Consider the following 18,959-nt stretch of genomic DNA (forward strand, 5'->3'; position numbering starts at 1 on the left):
GGCGTTCCTATTCACTCTATCGAGATCTCTCATAATTGTATACACTTCAATTAGTTCTCCACTCAGACTCCTCTCTTCCAAAGAAAACAGCCCTCACCTATCCAATCTTTCCTCATAACTAAAATTCTCCGGTCCAGGCAACATCCTCATAAATCTGCGTTGTCCCCTCTCTAGTGCAATCATATCTTTGTTTAGTGTGGTGACCAGAACTGCACACAGTACGCCAGCTGTGGCTGAACCAGATGTTTTATATCGTTCCAGCATAACCTCCATGCTCTGATATTCTGTGTCTCGGCTAATAAAGGCAAGTGTCCCATGTGCCTTCTTAACCACCTTATCAACCTGCCCAGCCACCTTCCGGGATCTATGATCATGTACACCAAGGTCCCTCTGTTCCTCTATACTTCTCAGTGTCCCACCATTTATTTTGAATTCCATTTGCCACTATTTTGCACACCTGACTAGTCCATTCATATCATCCTGCAGTCTACAGCTTTCTTCTTCATTATCAACCACACGGTCAATTTTTGTAAAATTTGCAAACTTAATTATACCCCCCTATATTAGAGTTCAAGTCATTGATATATACCACAAAAAGCAAGGAACCTAGTACTGAACCCTGCGGAACCCCACTGGAAACAGCCTTCCAGTCACAAAACACCCATTACCCTTTCCTTCCTGCCTCTGAGCCAGTTTTGGCTCCAATTTGCCACTTTGCCTTGGATCCCATGGGCTTTTACTTTCATGACCAGTCTGCCATGTGGGACTTTGTCAAAAGCCTTGGTTACACTTTAGCCCCACTCTCCTAATCTTTGACCACTCATTGTGGAGGTGGGTGGGTCAGTCGGAGGATCTTCTCCTGGACCTGCTCTTGGGCCTAGTTAAAACAGCAATGTGTAGATCCAGGATGGGCAGGGACCATGTTGGGGTTGGGGAGGTGGGGTCACTCTGGCTGCCGGCCTCTCTGCCTTGGTCTTGCCTGTGCCCAGGTGGCCCTGGAGAGGAAGCACACTTGATACCATCTGCGACTGGGGGGCACTTCTGTATCTGGAGTGTCTCATAAACACCAGGAACAACATTCTGGTTTAGTTGGGGAGGTTCCCTCTGCTTTTGGGACTTTGTTGCTATTTTTGGCTTCTTTTATATTAAATGGACTACGTTTAGAGGAGAACAAGAGAGGAGAGAATGTTTCATAGAAACTAGAATTGTCTGTTCTGACTTTCTATCCTGTACTGACAGTGAGGACTTTTGTAAACTCCTTTTACAGAATATTAAAAAGGGAGGATCGTGTTTTTGGGATCCTTAAGGGGGAGAGGGAGCAGCCCCAAGTCGTGGTCCACATAGGCACCAACGACATAGGTAGGAAGAGAGATGGGGATTTAAGACAGAAATTCAGGGAGCTAGGGTGGAAGCTTAGAGCGAGAACAAACAGAGTTGTTATCTCTGGGTTGTTGCCCGTGCCACGTGATAGCGAAGCGAGGAATAGGGAGAGAGAGGAGTTGAACACGTGGCTGCAGGGATGGTGCAGGAGGGAGGGTTTTGGTTTCCTGGATAATTGGGGCTCTTTCTGGGGTAGGTGGGACCTGTACAAACAGGATGGTCTTCACCTGAACCAGAGGGGTACCAATATCCTGGGGGGGAGATTTGCTAGTGCTCTTCGGGGGGGTTTAAACTAATTCAGCAGGGGAATGGGAACCTAAATTGTAGTGCCAGTGTACAGGATGTTGAGAGTAGTGAGGTCAGGGATAAGGTTACAAGGACGCAAGAGGGCACTGGCAAGCAAGAACCTGGTTTCAAGTGTGTCTATTTCAACGCCAGGAGCATCCGGAATAAGGTGGGTGAGCTTGCAGCATGGGTTGGTACCTGGGATCTCGATGTAGTGGCCATTTCGGAGACATGGGTAGAGCAGGGGCAGGAATGGATGTTGCAGGTTCCGGGATTTAGATGTTTCAGTAAGAACAGAGAAGATGGTAAAAGAGGGGGGGGTGTGGCATTGTTAATCAAGGAGAGTATTACAGCGACAGAAAGGACATTTGAGGACTCGTCTACTGAGGTAGTATGGGCCGAGGTTAGAAACAGGAGAGGTGAGGTCACCCTGTTGGGAGTCTTTTATAGATCTCCAAATAGTTCCAGAGATGTAGAGGAAAGGATAGCGAAGATGATTCTCGACAGGGGCGAGAGTAACAGGGTGGTTGTTATGGGGGACTTTAACTTTCCAAATATCGACTGGAAATACTATAGTTCGAGTACATTAGATGGGTCAGTTTTTGTCCAGTGTGTGCAGGAGGGTTTTCTGACACAGTATGTAGACAGGCCAACCAGGGGCGATGCCACATTGGATTTGGTACTGGGTAATGAACCCGGCCAGGTGTTAGATTTAGATGTAGGTGAGCACTTTGGTGATAGTGATCACAATTCGGTTAGGTTTACCTTAGCGATGGGCCGGGACAGGTATATACCGCAGGGCAAAAATTATAGCTGGGGGAAAGGAAATTATGATGCGATTAGGCAAGATTTAGGATGCGTAGGATGGGGAAGGAAACTGCAGGGGATGGGAACAATCGAAATGTGGAGCTTATTCAAGGAGCAGCTACTGCGTGTCCTTGATAAGTATGTACCTGTGAGGCAGGGAGGAAGTTGTCAAGCGAGGGAGCCGTGGTTTACTAAAGAAGTTGAAGCGCTTGTCAAGAGGAAGAAGAAGGCTTATGTTAGGATGAGACGTGAAGGCTCAGTTAGGGCGCTTGAGAGCTACAAGCTCGCCAGGAAGTATCTAAAGGGAGAGCTAAGAAGAGCAAGGAGAGGACGCGAGAAGTCATTGGCGGATAGGATCAGGGAAAACCCGAAGGCTTTCTATAGGTATATCAGGAATAAAAGAATGACTAGAGTTAGATTAGGGCCAATCAAGGATAGTAGTGGGAAGTTGTGTGTGGAATCAGAGGAGATAGGGGAAGTGTTAAATGAATATTTTGCGTCAGTATTTACAGTAGAGAAAGAAAATGTTGTAGAGGAGAATACTGAGATTCAGGCTACTAGGCTAGATGGGATTGAGGTTCACAAGGAGGAGGTGTTATCAATTTTGGAAAGTGTGAAAATAGATAAGTCCCCTGGGCCAGATGGAATTTACCCTAGGATTCTCTGGGAAGCTAGGGAGGAGATTGCAGAGCCTTTGTCCTTGATCTTTATGTCATCATTGTCGACAGGAATAGTGCCGGAAGACTGGAGGATAGCAAATGTTGTCCCCTTGTTCAAGAAGGGGAGTAGAGACAGCCCTGGTAATTACTTCGGTTATGGGTAAAATGTTGGAAAAGGTTATAAGAGACAGGATTTATAATCATCTTGAAAAGAATAAGTTCATTAGCGATAGTCAGCACGGTTTTGTGACGGGTAGGTCGTGCCTCACAAACCTTATTGAGTTTTTCGAGAAGGTGACCAAACAGGTGGATGAGGGTAAAGCAGTGGATGTGGTGTATATGGATTTCAGTAAGGCGTTTGATAAGGTTCCCCACGGTAGGCTATTGCAGAAAATACAGAAGTATGGGGTTGAAGGTGATTTAGAGCTTTGGATCAGAAATTGGCTAGCTGAAAGAAGACAGAGGGTGGTGGTTGATGGCAAATGTTCATCCTGGAGTTTAGTTACTAGTGGTGTACCGCAAGGATCTGTTTTGGGGCCACTGCTGTTTGTCATTTTTATAAATGACCTGGAAGAGGGTGTAGAAGGGTGGGTTAGTAAATTTGCGGATGACACTAAGGTCGGTGGAGTTGTGGATAGTGCCGAAGGATGTTGTAGGGTACAGAGGGACATAGATAGGCTGCAGAGCTGGGCTGAGAGATGGCAAATGGAGTTTAATGCGGAAAAGTGCGAGGTGATTCACTTTGGAAGGAGTAACAGGAATGCAGAGTACTGGGCTAATGGGAAGATTCTTGGTAGTGTAGATGAACAGAGAGATCTTGGTGTCCAGGTGCATAAATCCCTGAAGGTTGCTACCCAGGTTAATAGGGCTGTTAAGAAGGCATATGGTGTGTTAGCTTTTATTAGTAGGGGGATCGAGTTTCGGAGCCACGAGGTCATGCTGCAGCTGTACAAAACTCTGGTGAGACCGCACCTGGAGTATTGCGTGCAGTTCTGGTCACCGCATTATAGGAAGGATGTGGAAGCTATGGAAAGGGTGCAGAGGAGATTTACTAGGATGTTGCCTGGTATGGAGGGAAGGTCTTACGAGGAAAGGCTGAGGGACTTGAGGTTGTTTTCATTGGAGAGAAGGAGGAGGAGAGGTGACTTAATAGAGACATATAAGATAATCAGAGAGTTAGATAGGGTGGATAGTGAGAGTCTTTTTCCTCGGATGGTGATGGCAAACACGAGGGGACATAGCTTTAAGTTGAGGGGTGATAGATATAGGACAGATGTCAGAGGTAGTTTCTTTACTCAGAGAGTAGTAGGGGCGTGGAACGCCCTGCCTGCAGCAGTAGTAGACTCGCCAACTTTAAGGGCATTTAAGTGGTCATTGGATAGACATATGGATGAAAATGGAATAGTGTAGGTCAGATGGATTCACAGGTCGGTGCAACATCGAGGGCCGAAGGGCCTGTACTGCACTGTAATGTTCTAATTCTAATTCTAAATACAGATGGGAAACTTGAACCAAATATCAGGTCAAAATCTGACTGAGTCACTCGATTCATTAGGACCTGAATATCATCGGCTTTTGAATATGAAAGGAGAAAAGTTTGTCCCTTCTGTCTGTGGGAAAAGATTTCAAACATCAGTGTGACTGGAAAAGCATCGAGACACACACACAAACCCAAGTGAGAGTGTTCCAGTGAACTGATTGTGGAAAGAGCTTTAACCAGTTACACATCCTGAAAAAACATCACACCATTCACAGTGGGAGAAACTGTACACGTGTTCTGTGCGTGGATGGGGCTTCAACAGATCAACCAATGTGGAGAGACACAAGGACACCCACACCATGGAGAAACTGTGGAAATGTGAGGACTGTGGGAAAGGATTCAATTACCCATCCAAGCTGGAAACTCATCGACACAGTCACACTGGGGAGAGGCCGTTCACCTGCTGTGTGTGTGGGAAGGGATTCACTTGTTCATTAAACCTGCTGAAACACCGAGTTCACACTGGGGAGAGGCCGTTCACCTGCTGTGTGTGTGGGAAGGGATTCACTTGTTCATCAAACCTGCTGAAACACCGAGTTCACACTGGGGAGAGGCCGTTCATCTGCTCCAGGTGTGGGAAGGGATTCACTCAGCTATCCAACCTGCTGAGACACCAGCGCATGTACACTGGGCAGGGGCCGTTCACCTGCTCCACGTGTGGGAAGGGATTCACTCAGTCATCACTCCTGCAGGCACACCAGCAAGTTCACACTGGGGAGAGACCGTTCATCTGCTCCAGGTGTGGAAAGGGATTCACTCTGTCATCCTATCTACTGAGACACCAACTTGTTCACTCTGATGAGAGATGTTTTGCATGTTCTGAGTGTGAGAAGAGCTTTAAAAGCAAAAATGATCTGCTGACACACCAGCGCACTCACAGTGGGGAGGGGTTGTACACCTGCTCCGAATGTGGGAAGGGATTCACTCGGTCCACCCACCTGCTCACACACCAGCGAGTTCACACTGGGGAGAGACCGTTCACCTGCTTTGAATGTGGGAAGGGATTTACTAGTTCATCCCACCTGGTGACACACCAGCGAGTTCACACTGGGGGGAGGCCATTCACCTGCTCCAAGTGTGGGAAGGGATTCACTCAGTCATCTACCCTGCTGAGACACCAGCGAGTTCACAAGTGACTGCAGGGGTTGGATTCTGCTGTTATTGCTGCTGTTAATCGCATCCAGGACTGAACCATGTTCATTCTGACATTTGGGGTTTATTTCAGTTGATGTTTATAATCCCTGTAACTGTGTTTGAGTTTAATATTCTGGATATATGTTAAATAAATCAGCTTTGCATCAAATACACAGTGTTCGAGTCTTTGATTCCTCTAGGATAAGAGGAGACTGATGTTCTGTTACTGACTGTTACATTTTTGGTCTTTTCTCCTTTGTTAATGGAAGACTTGTATTTGTATAGCACCGTTCACAACTTCAGGATGTCCCATAGTGTTTTACAGCTAATGAAGTTTTTTTGAAACATGAAGATTCTGCTTCCTCTGCCTTTTGAGGAAGAGAGTGCCAAAGAATCTGATGCCATAATTGGAGTCAGGTGCTCTTTTGGTCTGCACTGACTGCTGCTTTGAGTGCACAGAAAGGAGTTTGGTAAATGATGGGATTTTAAGGGTTAATCTCTCAAGTCTAGTTTTGTTTACGTTTAGCAATTACTGTTTTAAGTTAAGAGGCAAGTGAAGTTTCTTACAGTTTTAAAACAGGGCTGTCAGGGTAGCTGTAGCTAGTTAATTAGGCAGATTTCTTAAACTGGTTTCTGAGCTCTAGCAGAGCTCCAGCAAGGCTGACTCATCAATGTTTTCAGACAGTATAAATTCAGGCGTCACTGAGTGCTGCTTGAGTGCACAGAGTGTGAAGATGGGAGTTTGGTGAGTGAGCGCGTTCAGTGTGGAGTGGAACTATATATTAAGAAAAATAAATTTAATTAAATTAACATAATTTAGATTGCAGGAAAGGAGAGGTGTCACAGCTGTAGTATGTGGGAGCTCCTGGATGCCATAGAGTCATAGAGTTATACAGCACAGAAACAGTCCCTTCAGCTCGTCGTGTCTGTGCTGGCCATCAAGCACCTATCTATTCTAATCCCATTTCCCAGCACTTAGCCTGTAGCCTTGTATGCTATGGCATTTCAAGTGCTCATCTAAATACTTCTCAAATGTTGTGAGGGTTCCTGCCTCTACCAGCCCTTCAGGCAGTGTGTTCCAGATTCCAACAACCCGCTGGGTGAATTTTTTTTCCTCAAATCCCCTCTAAATCTCCTGCCCCTGAAGTCTATGCCCCCTGGTTATTGATCTCTCTGCTAAGGGAAAAAGTTTCTTCCTATCTGTCCTATCTATGCCCCTCATAATTTTGTATACCTCAATCAAGTCCTCCCTCAGCCTTCTCTGCTCTAAGGAAAACAATCCTAGCCTATCCAGTCTCTCTTCATAGCTGAAATGCTCCAGCCCAGGCAACATCCTGGTGAATCTCCTCTGCACCCTCTCCAGTGCAATCACATCCTTCTTATAGTGTGGTGCCCAGAACTGTACATAGTACTTCAGCTATGGCTTAGCTAGCGTTTTATACAGCTCCATCATAACCTCCCTGCTCTTATATTCTATGCCTCTGCTAATAAAGGCAAGTATCCCATATTTCTTCCTAAACACCTTATCTACTTGTGCTGCTGCCTTCAGTGATCTATGGACAAGTACACCAAGGTCCCTCTGTACTTCCTAGGGTCCGACCATCCATTGTATATTCCCTTGCCTTGTTAGTCCTCCCAAAATGCATCACACTTCTCAGGATTAAATTCCATTTGCCACTGCTCCATACATCTTACCAGCCCATCTATATCGTCCTGTAATCTAAGGCTTTCCTCCTCACCATTTATGATACCACCAATTTTCATGTCATCTGCGAATTTACTGATCATACCTCCTACATTCACGTCTAAATCATTAATGTACGCTACAAACAGCAAGGGTCCCAGCACCGATCCCTGCAGTACACCACTGGTCACAGGCTTCCACTCGCACAAACAACCCTCAACCATCACCCTCTCCCTCCTGCCACTAAGCCAATTTTGGATCCAATTTGCCAAATTGCCCTGGATCCCATGGACTCTTACCTTCTTAACCAATCTCCCATGCGGGACCTTATCAAAAGCCTTACTGAAGTCCATGTTGACTACATCAACTGCCTTACCCTCATCTACAAATCTAGTTACCTCCTCGAAAAATTCATACAAGTTTGTTAGACACGATCTCCCCCTGACAAAGCCATGCTGACTATCCCTGATTAAACCCTGCCTCTCCAAATTCCTGTCCCCCAGAATTTTTTCCAATAGTTCCCTACCACTGATGTTGGACCACTGGCCTGTAATTACCTGGTTTATCCCTACTACCCTTCTTTGAATAATGGTACCACATTCGCTGTCCTCCAGTCCTCTGGTACCTCTTCTGTGGCCAGAGAGGATTTGAAAATTTGTGCCAGAGTCCCTGCTATCACCTCTCTTGCCTCACAAAACAGCCATGGCAATGCATGGCAACCATGTCTGTAGTAAGTTTTTGTGGCTTGAGGAGCTTTGGCTCAGAGTAGATGAGCTGGAGGCTGACCCGCAGACAATGCGAAGCATCACGAAGGGAGAAAGTTACCTGGACACTTTGTTCCAGAAGGCAGTCACACCCCTTAGGAGAGGGTCATCTATTTTGATCAGTGGTCAGGGACTGGACGGTGTGATTGTGAGTCCGACAGGTAAGGGGATGGAGAAGGTGGGAGTGGAGAAGCCTCAGCCCTTGCAATTGAACAACAAGTTTGAGGTTATTGCAGCTTGTATGGACAAGAGCGAGGGCTGCAGTTTGGATGAGGAAACTAACGATAACACCAGGGTACAGGAAATCATTCAAGAGAGGGGGAGAGAAGAGGAAGGTAGTGGTAGTAGGGGACAGTATAGTGAGGGGGATTGATGCTGTTCTCTGCAGCAAAGAGCGAGAGTCCAGATGGCTGTGTTGCCTGCCCGGTGCCAGGGTTCGGGACATTTGCTCAAGGCTGGAGAGGAACTTACAGTGGGAGGAGGCGGATCTTGTTGAATGGAGGAGCAGACTCAAGGGGCAGCTTGGCCTACCCTGCTCCTAGTTAATATGTTTGTACATTTGTATTCTCCCACAAGGGGAAACATCCTTTCCACATCCACCCTGCCAGACCCCTCAGGATCTTATATGTTTCAATCAAGTCACCTCTTAGTCTTCTGAACTCCAGCAGATATAAGCCTAGCCTGTTCAACCTTTCCTTGTAAGGCAACCCGCCCATTCCAGGTATTAGTCTAGTAAACCTTCTCTGAACTGCTTTCAACGCATTTACATCCTTCCTTAAATAAGGAGACCAATACTGTACACAGTACTCCAGATGTGGTCTCACCAATGCCCTGTATAACTGAAGCACAACCTTCATGCTTTTGTATTCAATTTCTATCACAATAAACGATAACATTCTATTAGCTTTCTTAAATACTTGCTGTACCCGCATACTAACCTTTTGTGATTCATGCATTAGGACACCCAGATCTCTCTGCATCTCAGAGCTCTACAATCTCTCACCATTTAGATATAATGTTTTTTTATTCTTCCTGCCGAAATGGACAATTTCACATTTTCCCTGATTATACTCCATTTTCCAGATCTTTGTCCACTCACTTAACCTGTCTATATCCCTTTGTCGCTTCCTTACGTCCTCTTCACAATTTACTTTCTTACCTATCTTTGCGTCATCAGCAAATTTAGCAAACATATCTTTGGTCCCTTCATCCAAGTCATTTATATAAATTGTAAGCAATTGAGGCCCCAGCACAGATCCCTGTGGCACACCACTCATTACATCTTTCCAACCAGAAAATGACCCATTTATGCCTACTCTCTGTATCCTGTTAGCTAGGCAATCTTCTATCCATGCCAATATGTTGTCCCCTACACCATGAGCTTTTATTTTCTGGAATAACCTTTGATGTGACACCTTATCAAATGCATTCTGGAAATCTAAATACAGTACATCCATCGGTTCCTCTTTATCCACAGCACATGTTACTTATTCAAAGAACTCCAATAATTTGGTTAAACATGCTATCCCTTTCACAATACCATGTTGACTCTGCCTGATTCCCTCGAATTTTTCTAAGTGTCCTGCTATGACGTCTTTCATAATAGCTTTTAACCTTTTACCTATGACGGATGTTAAGCTAACTGTCCTGTAGTTTCCTGCTTTCTGTCTCCCTTACTTTTCGAATAAAGGAGTTAAATTCGCTACTTTCCAATCTAATGACACCTTCCCCGAATTTAAGGGGAAGAGTCAGAGACTCGCCTCTGAGTCAGAAAGTTGTAGGTTCAAGTTTTCTCCAAGACTTGGGCACAAAAATCAAGGCAGACACTCCAGTGCAGCACAGAGGGAATGCTACACGTTCAAATGTGCCGTCTTTCAGATGAAACATTAAGCTGACACCCTGTCTTACCACTCAGGTGGATGTAAAAGATCCCGTGGCACTATTTCCAAGAAGAGCAAGGGAGTTATCCCCAGGTGTACTGACCAATATTTATCCCTTCATCAACATCAGTGAAACAGATGATCAGGTCATTATTATATTGCTGTTTGTGGGATCTTGCTGTGTGAAAACTAGCTGCTGTAGTTCCTCCATTACAACAGTGACAACACTTTAAAAGTACTTAATTGGCTGTAAAATACTTTGGAACATCCTGAGGTGATGAAAGGTACTATATAAATGCAAGTCCTTTTAATGTCAGAAATACGGCAGGAAAGTTGCAAACAGCAAAGTCCCACAAACAGAAAGGAGGCTATGACCACAAAATCTTTTTAAAAAAAATTATTTGTTCATGGGATGTGGGCGTCACTGGCTAGGACAGCATTTATTGCCTATCCCTAACTGCCCTTGAGAGGGTGAGCCGCTTTCTTGAACCGCTGCAGTCCATGTGGGGTCGGTCTTCTTCTTCTTTGGCCTCCTTGTCTCAAACGCCGCTGGCTCAGTAGGGTGTACATGCTGGGGATGTTGGCTGCCTCGAGGACTTCTGTGTTGGAGATACGGTCCTGCCACCTGATGGGTAGGTACATTAGATAATTGTCCTGAACATACTCTGGCGAGTCATTGTCTTCGAGCCTTGAGTTATGTTTCATCTCCCAGTTGATGTGAAAATTAACATGGTGGAATCAGTGAATTTTACAGCAGAGAAGGAAGCCAGTCAACCTGCCAAGCCCATGCCAACTCTTTGAAAGAACTGCCAGTTTAAACCCGCAATCCAGCATTTTCACATCACCCTGCAAATTAGTCTTCTCTTTTTGCTATTCTTTGATTTATGTCCCTCAGCAAATTATGTATCCACGCTGCCATTGGTCCTTTATTCCATCCACTTCAATTTTTCTAACAAGTTGATGATGTGGTATTTCACCAGATGCCTTTTGAAAGTCTATATCCACAACATCAGCTACACTACCACTACCCTCATCAACACTCATTACTTCATCAAAGAACACATTTCATGAGAAAAGCGCCTACTGCAATGAAAGAAAAACCCAGTTCCTCAGTTTGCATCCCTCGTCTCAGAAGATTCCCCAAAGGAATATTGTCAGCAACCCACCGCTGCCCTTCCAAAGGCCAGCCCTGCTTTTGTAGCGTGTGTCTGTCGAGTGGTCACTCAGATCTAAATGTATGGACTGAGTTCAAGGTCCAAATGAACATTGGTGCGAATGGAACATGTGCAACTGAGAAACTGTGGTGGGAGCTGAACAATGTTAAAGGCTTTAAGAACATGGAAGTGAATGTTACAGTTGGATGAGCCACAGTAAAATCAAATGGAAGCTGTTATGAAAGATACTCCATTGTGATAAAAATATTTTTCAAAGGAATTTATAGTTAAGCTAAATAAATGTTGGATCAGTTTTTTTTTTAATCAAGAGGGCGCTGAGGGAGCCAGATTGCCAACAGTGTTGCTGTTTGTCACATGACTCAGGCTGGGCTTCAAGCAGAAACTCTGGCAACAGGGGCAGAAAAGCCACTCGCGCTCCTTTTATTGCACCAGCCCAGTAGTAACAGAGAATCAATCTACACCTTCTCCTTTGTTATCTCTTGCCCCACCCCCACCTCACTTGCTTATAACCTGTGACATTTCTAATATTTGTCAGTTCCGAAGAATGGTCACTGATTTAAGACTGAGATGAGGAGGAATTTCTTCACTTGGGGGGTGGTGAATCTTTGGAATTCTTTATCCCAGAGGGCTGTGGAAGCTCAAGCATTGAGCATGTTTAAGACAGAAATCCATGGATATCTGAGGACAGGGTGGGAAAGTGTTGTTGAGGTAGATGATCTAACTGAATGGCGGAGCGGGCTGAATGGCCTGCTCCTGCGCCAATGTTTTTAAGTCCATGGATACTGCCAGAGATGCTGAACATTTTCTGCTTTCATTCAGCAAGTTAGGTGTGTTGGTTATGAATGTCTGCACAGAAGTGAGAATTTTTCATTTTCTGACCAGGCTGTGGTAGTGAATGTGCCAAATCCTAACCACTAGGCCACCGGGGAAGGTCTGCAATGTCCCTTCAGGTTAGCTGCTTTTCCCATTTCACTTTCAGCAGGAAATTTCTATGATTCTGTGAAGATTCGAGTTCTGCCGCAGTCATTTTACACACAGAAATCTGGATCAGATGAATGAAACCAAACAGCATTCTCACTCATTCGCTGAAGGTGCTGTTTTCCTTTGAAATATTGCAAGGGTCTTGATTAAAATACATTATTTTGCTTTTTTCAGTGTTTATTTCTCACTCATTTTTACACTTTATTTTCTAACAAATCCGCAATACCTGATTGAACTCCCTTCCTAACAGCAGATGTTATTCTGATCAATTTGCAAGTCAGTGATGTCCCTCAGCAGCTAACGAAAAAAAAGACCACGGTTTGAAACTACACACAAAATCCATCGGAATTTCAGGCCTTAGCCACTCGGCCATCACAGCTGAACAGGCACCGTCTGCTCCCGCTGTTGAGATTGTCTCCTGGCTCCACACTCGGTGTATCTGCAGCCTGTGATCCCCGGGCTTTATTAACCCACCTCCCTCCCACCTGCTGGAACCACGCTCTGTGCCTCAGCCCCAGCCGATCACGCATGCTCAACTCACATCGCCCGGCTGATTGACAGCAACTCCAGACCATTAGGAAGAGCGGGGCAGAACTGGAGGACCAAGCGGTCGGTGGGTCCTCCAGACAAACAGAGCGAGGGGCGGGGCTTTCGGGACGGTGTGTGTGGTGGGGTGGGGGGGGGGGGGGGTGGTGCGGCGTTCTCCCTTGCTATTGGTCCCGAGTTTCCGTCAATCACCCGGCCATTGTGAGCTGTCAGTGAGACGTCGCTGGCGCGCGCTTCAAGTCCCGGAAGCGCAGGCGCATTGGAGTTCGTGTTGGATCAACAGCGGGTGAGAACCGCCGAGTGCGGGAGAGCAATGGAGCTGGTGGGTGGGCGGGAGGGTTTCAGAAACACTCGGTATAGGCCTCAACATCCCCAAGAAGAGGCTCCCCGTCCCGCGCTTGCACCGAGTGGGGCGGCAGCTGCGGGGCTTCTCCCGGTGACAGGCCCGGGGTTAATGGCCGCCAGATTTCCAGCTCTTTTGGAGGAACTCGGGATTAATAAACTGTAACATCAAAGGAGAAAACTTTAAAGGAAACTGAGCTCAGTTATAAAGGAGCCTGGGGGGAGGGGAAGGAGGAACCATTTGGGACACAGCACAGGGCAGGAGGTTCCCCATCCCTGGTTCCACAAAGACTCCCCTTGGACTGGGCCACACCTGGGCAGGGCTGGCTCAAGGTGCAGGAAGCTGCTAGGCTGAGCTGTGGACTGGGAGGAGTGGGGGGTTTGACTGACAGGCCTGGGGAGGGGGCTATCAGGGCAGGTACACACACTGCTCCCCCTTTTCCTCCTGGAGTCGTGTTGCTGAGTGTTTCTGAACTCTGTCTCCCTATCCCAGTAATGTCGGTGGATTGTAGGTTGTTGTGAGTATTGGACTATATTGCTTCTCCTCAATTTTCCTCCTCCTCCTACTGATTTCCAGGCTGCAGGCTCCGGCAGTCGATGCCTGAAACATTAATTCTGTTTCCACAGATGCTGTTTCACCTGAGTGTTTCCAGCATTTTCTCCTTTTTTTTCAGATTTTCAGCATCTGCAGTATTTTTGTTTTATTTTAATGTTGGCGTTGCTCAGAGAACTGAGTTGAGAAACACTGATGGACCAATTAAGAGCCAGTTTGTATCAGGGTGGGTGTTGGATGTGGAAGTTGGTCCCTGTTTCACTCTTTTTTGTTACATCACTTTGAACTGGAGTGGACATGGAGGAGCAGCTGCTGGCTTTAATCCCAAGTACTTTTGAGCTCAGTTGCGCCCAACAATTTCAATTGCGGGACTGTCGGGGGAGGTAGATTCAAGGGAAGATGAGGTTACTAAACGGACACCAACCACTCAGTGTGAAAGAGTATTGTTTAAGTAACAAGTATTTTTGTAGTGGCTTTTAATCCATTTTACATATGCAGATATTGCCAATCCCTAGTTGTCCATTGAAAGGATGATGATGGGCCACCTTGTTGAACTGCTGCAGTCTGTGTGGTGAAGGTGATCCCACAATGGTGTTAGGGAAGGAGTTACAGGATTTTCACCCAGTGATGATGAAGGAACGGTGATATATGTCCAAGTTATCATCCACTTGTATTTATGTAGCGCCTTTAATGTAATAAAATGTTCCAAGGTGTTTCACAGGAGTGTTATAAATCAACATTTTAACACTGAGCTGCATAAGGAGATATTAGGGCAGTTGACCAAAAACTTGATCAAAGAGGTGGGTTTTAAGAAGTGTCTGAAGCACGGAAGGTGAGGTAGAGAGGCGGAGAGGATTAGGGAGGGATTTCCAAAGCTTATGGTCTTGGCAGCTGAAGGCCTGGCCACCAGTGGTGGAGCAAAGAAAGTCGGGAATTCTCAAGGTGCCAGAATTAGATGATCCCTGATCTCTCGGAGGGTTGTAGGGCTGGAGGAGATTATAGAGATAGTGAGGGGTGAGGGCGTGGAGGGATTTGAAAACAAGGCTGAGAATTTTCAAATCGAGGTGCTTCTTAACTGGGAGTCTGTGTAGGCCAGCGAGCACAGTGGTAATGGGTGAATAGGACTTGGTTCGAGTAACGGCACAGGCAGCAGAGTTTTGGATGATATCAAGTTTACGGAGGGTAGAATGTGGGAGACCAGCCAGGAGTGTGTTAAAATAGTCAAGTTGAGATGTAACAAATACATGGATGTAAGTTTCAGAGGCAGATGAGCTGAGGCAGTGGTGAAGTCGGGCGATGTTACTGAGGTGGAAATAGGTGGGTCTGAGTGATGACACCGATATGCAGTCGGAAGCTCATCTCGGGGTCAAATATCACACCAAGGTTGTGAAGGGTCTGGTTTAGCCTCAGACAGTTGCCACGGAGAGGGATAGAGTTGGTCGCTAGGACGTGGAGTTTGTAGCAGAAACTGAAGACAATGGCTTCAGACTAATTGGAGGAAATTTCTGTTCATCCAGTTCTGGATGTCCGACAAGTCAGGATGGTGTGTGACTTGGAGGGGAACTAATGGTGTTCACATACACCTGTTACCCTGGTCCTTTTCTTTTTTTCTTCTTTTGGGCCTCCTTATCTCGAGAGACAATGGATACGCGCCTGGAGGTGGTCAGTGGTTTGTGAAGCAGCGCCTGGAGTGGCTATAAAGGCCAATTCTGGAGTGACAGGCTCTTCCACAGGTGCTGCAGAGAAATTTGTTTGTTGGGGCTGTTGCACAGTTGGCTCTCCCCTTGCGCCTCTGTCTTTTTTCCTGCCAACTACTAAGTCTCTTCGACTCGCCACAATTTAGCCCTGTCTTTATGGCTGCCCGCCAGCTCTGGCGAATGCTGGCAACTGACTCCTTTTAGATTATGGAAATTGAGGGTTTGGGAGGTTCTGTCAAAGTTCTGGTCCAGTTGTACATATATACAAATTAGGAGCAGGAGTAGGCCATTCGGCCCTTCGAGCCTGCTTCGCCATTCAAAAATGGCTGAACTGATGTGAACTGCACATTTCCACTTATCCCCGATAACCTTTCACCCCCTTGCTTATCAAGAATCTGTCCACCTTTGTCTTGAAAATATTCAAAGACTCTGCTTCCACTGCCTTTTGAGGGAGAGAATTCCAAAGACTCTCAACTCTGAGAAAAAATTTCTCCTCATCTCCGTCTCAAATGGGCGACTGCTTATTTTTAAACACTGACCTCTAATTCTAGATTCTACCACAACGGAAAACCTTTCCACATCCACCCTGTCAGGACCGCTCAGGATCCTATATGTTTCAATCACACCTTTTACTCTTCTAAATTCCAGTGGATACAAGCCTAACCTGTCCAATCTTTCCTCGTAAGACAGCCTGCCCATTCCAGGTATTAGCCTAGTAAACCTCTGTACGGTCTCCAACACATTTACATCCTTCTGTAAATAAGGAGACCTTAAAATCCCTCTCCCCGTCTCTCCTCCCATCGGGGGCAGAGTCTTGTGTAGGTCCAGACTGGCTGCAGGTTCCCTTCCCTGATGGACATTATTGAACCAGTTGGTGTTGTACATCAATCCAGCAGCTTTCATGGTCGCTTTTTCAAGTGCCAACCCCATGAATTACCAGATTCATTCAGCTCCATTTCACAACCTGCCTTTGTGTTTTTGTGGGTTCTCTCACACTCTTTTTCTGTTTTTAATCAATTTCACAGGGTTATAGAAGAGGAGGATTTGCAGTCGTGAAATGCAAAGCAAACATCAGATCGGGATCTGAAGGAGTCGCCCAATTTATCGTAACTTGAATATCCCAGGATTTTGAACCGGGAAGGAATAAGCACCGATCACAGTGGGGAGAAACTGTACACGTGTTCTGTGAGTGGATGAGGTTTCAGCCGATCATCTGGCCTGTTGAAACACAAGCGCAGTCACACTGGGGAGCAACCATGTAAATATGGGGACTGTGGAAAGGGATTGAATTATCAAGTGGAGCTGGACGCTCATTCACGCAGTCACAACAGGAGAGTCCATTCACTTGCTCTGTGTATGGGAAGGGATTCACTCGATGATCTGACCTCTGAGACATCGAGTTCACATTGACAAGAGACCTTTTAAATTTCGAGACTGGAAATTGCTATAAAAGTTCTGCTGAAGTGATGTCTCATCAACGTGTTCACACTGATGAGAGACCATTCAGGTGTTCTCATTCCAGGACTGGGTTCAAGCGATCGGCTGAACTTACAGTACATCAGCGCAGTCACACTGGGGAGAGGCCATTCACCTGCTCAGAGTGTGGTAGAGGATTCACCACTTCATCCCATCTTCTGACACACAAGCGAATTCACACTGGGGAGAGGCCGTTCACCTGCTCAGAGTGTGGGAAAGGATTCACTCAGTCATCCACCCTGCTGACACACCAGCGAGTTCACACTGGGGAGAGACCATTCACCTGCTCAGAGTGTGGGAAGCAATTCACTACTTCGTCCCACCTTCTGACACACCAGCGAATTCACACTGGGGAGAAGCCATTCATCTGCTCAGAGTGTGGGAAGGGATTCACTACTTCATCCTATCTTCTGACACACCAGCGAGTTCACACTCGGGAGAGGCCCTTCACCTGCTCAGAGTGTGGGAAGAGATTCACTCAGTTATCCAACCTGCTGACACACCAGCGAGTTCACACTGGAGAGAGACCATTCACCTGCTCAGAGTGTGGGAAGAGATTCACAACTTCATCCAACCTGCTGAAACACCAGAGAGTTCACACCGGGGAGAGACCTTTTAAATGTCAAGACTGTGGGAATTGCTATAAAACTTCTGCTGAACTGATGTCTCATCAGCGAGTTCACACTGACGAGAGACCTTTTAAATGTCCAGACTGTGGGAATTGCTATAAACGTTCTACTGAACTGATGATTCATCTACGTGTTCACACTGACGAGAAACCGTTCAGGTGCTCTCACTGTGGGACTGGGTTCAAGCGATCATCTGAACTCACTGCACACCAGCGTATTCACACTGGGGAGAGGCCGTTTACCTGCTCAGAGTGTGGGAAGGGATTCAGTACTTCATCCAACCTTGTGACACACCAGCGAGTTCATACAGGGGAGAGGCCATTCATCTGCTCCGCGTGTGGGAAGAGATTCACTACTTCATCTCACCTTCTGACACACCAGCGAGTTCACACTGGGGAGAGGCCATTCACCTGCTCAGAGTGTGGGAAGAGATTCACTACTTCATCCGACCTGCTGAAACACCAGCGAGTTCACAAATAACTCGGGGGTGAGAAATTTCCACCACATTGCGCAGTTCTGACATTTGGGTTTTGGAAATTCACCATTGGTTTCTCCCTGTTGGATCTTATCCAAAAGACCTGCTTTAAAAAAAATGGAACTGTCAGTTCACAGCCCAATTTTGTTTTTTTTTTAAAGCCGGCCAATCATAAAGCTACCTGAAGGTCCTTTTACCCGTTTTTAAGTCGTCTTTATTTTTTATTGTCTTCCACCTCGGTGGAAATGAACTCTAACCAGGAAAGCAAGTGGGTGAAATTGCATACTTCTTCATAACTTCAGTGTGCCAAAAAGGAGGTGTGTGTGTATACAAACAAATATTGGGGAATTGAGGAATAGTAGATGATGACCTCGACAATAACAAGTTTGAGGTTCTGTTGCATCATCCCAAAATCAGGCTCCTAAGTTTGGTAATGACCCTGTGACAATGCAGCAGGTCCAATGGACAGCTGTATATCCCAACAGTGATGAACACTCTGGCTCCTGTTCTACTGCATCAATTGGTGCAGTGGCAGCTGCATTTAACAGCAAGGTGAGCTGAAAATCAGAACTATTGTGTGGGCTTGGAGAAAGGCAGCACTCTGTATATACATATTCATACATGTACAGAGTATTGTGCCATCAGCCTCAGAAGCTCAGTGACCATTTATAGTGACTGCAGAGAGCTCACGGGATAGTTCCACTGTAGCCGATGCACAGCACTTGTGGTGCAGGACAGCCTTTTCCAGATAATCTTAAGCAATGCCAAACCACACATTGAAGAAAGATGGCCAGAGTTATACTCCTTGCCTTGCATCACTATGGTGTAAAAGACAGCTTCACACTGACTCACGGTTTACAGTGTGACTGGGGCAGTAGACAGTGAAAGTGGAGATGAACAATGAATGGAATTCAGCCATACACCTGAGTAAACTGATAAGTGGAAATTCCAG

At 46.2% G+C, this 18,959-nt stretch overlaps 1 protein-coding gene and 1 pseudogene across 1 annotated transcript; both read left to right on the top strand.

The window, feature by feature from the left end:
• The window catches only part of LOC137373408 (zinc finger protein 721-like), an 80,573-nt pseudogene extending 62,376 nt beyond the window's left edge, over positions 1–18,197 (top strand).
• LOC137374029 (histone-lysine N-methyltransferase PRDM9-like) lies at positions 4,218–5,935 on the top strand. The gene has a single exon (XM_068039810.1). It carries the CDS (start codon positions 4,971–4,973, stop codon positions 5,805–5,807), a length of 837 nt encoding a protein of 278 aa, XP_067895911.1. The 5' UTR covers positions 4,218–4,970; the 3' UTR covers positions 5,808–5,935.
• Positions 18,198–18,959: the final 762 nt, after the last annotated feature.

This window comes from Heterodontus francisci, chromosome 9, assembly GCF_036365525.1.
Source record: "Heterodontus francisci isolate sHetFra1 chromosome 9, sHetFra1.hap1, whole genome shotgun sequence".
Taxonomy (NCBI): Eukaryota; Metazoa; Chordata; class Chondrichthyes; order Heterodontiformes; family Heterodontidae; genus Heterodontus; species Heterodontus francisci.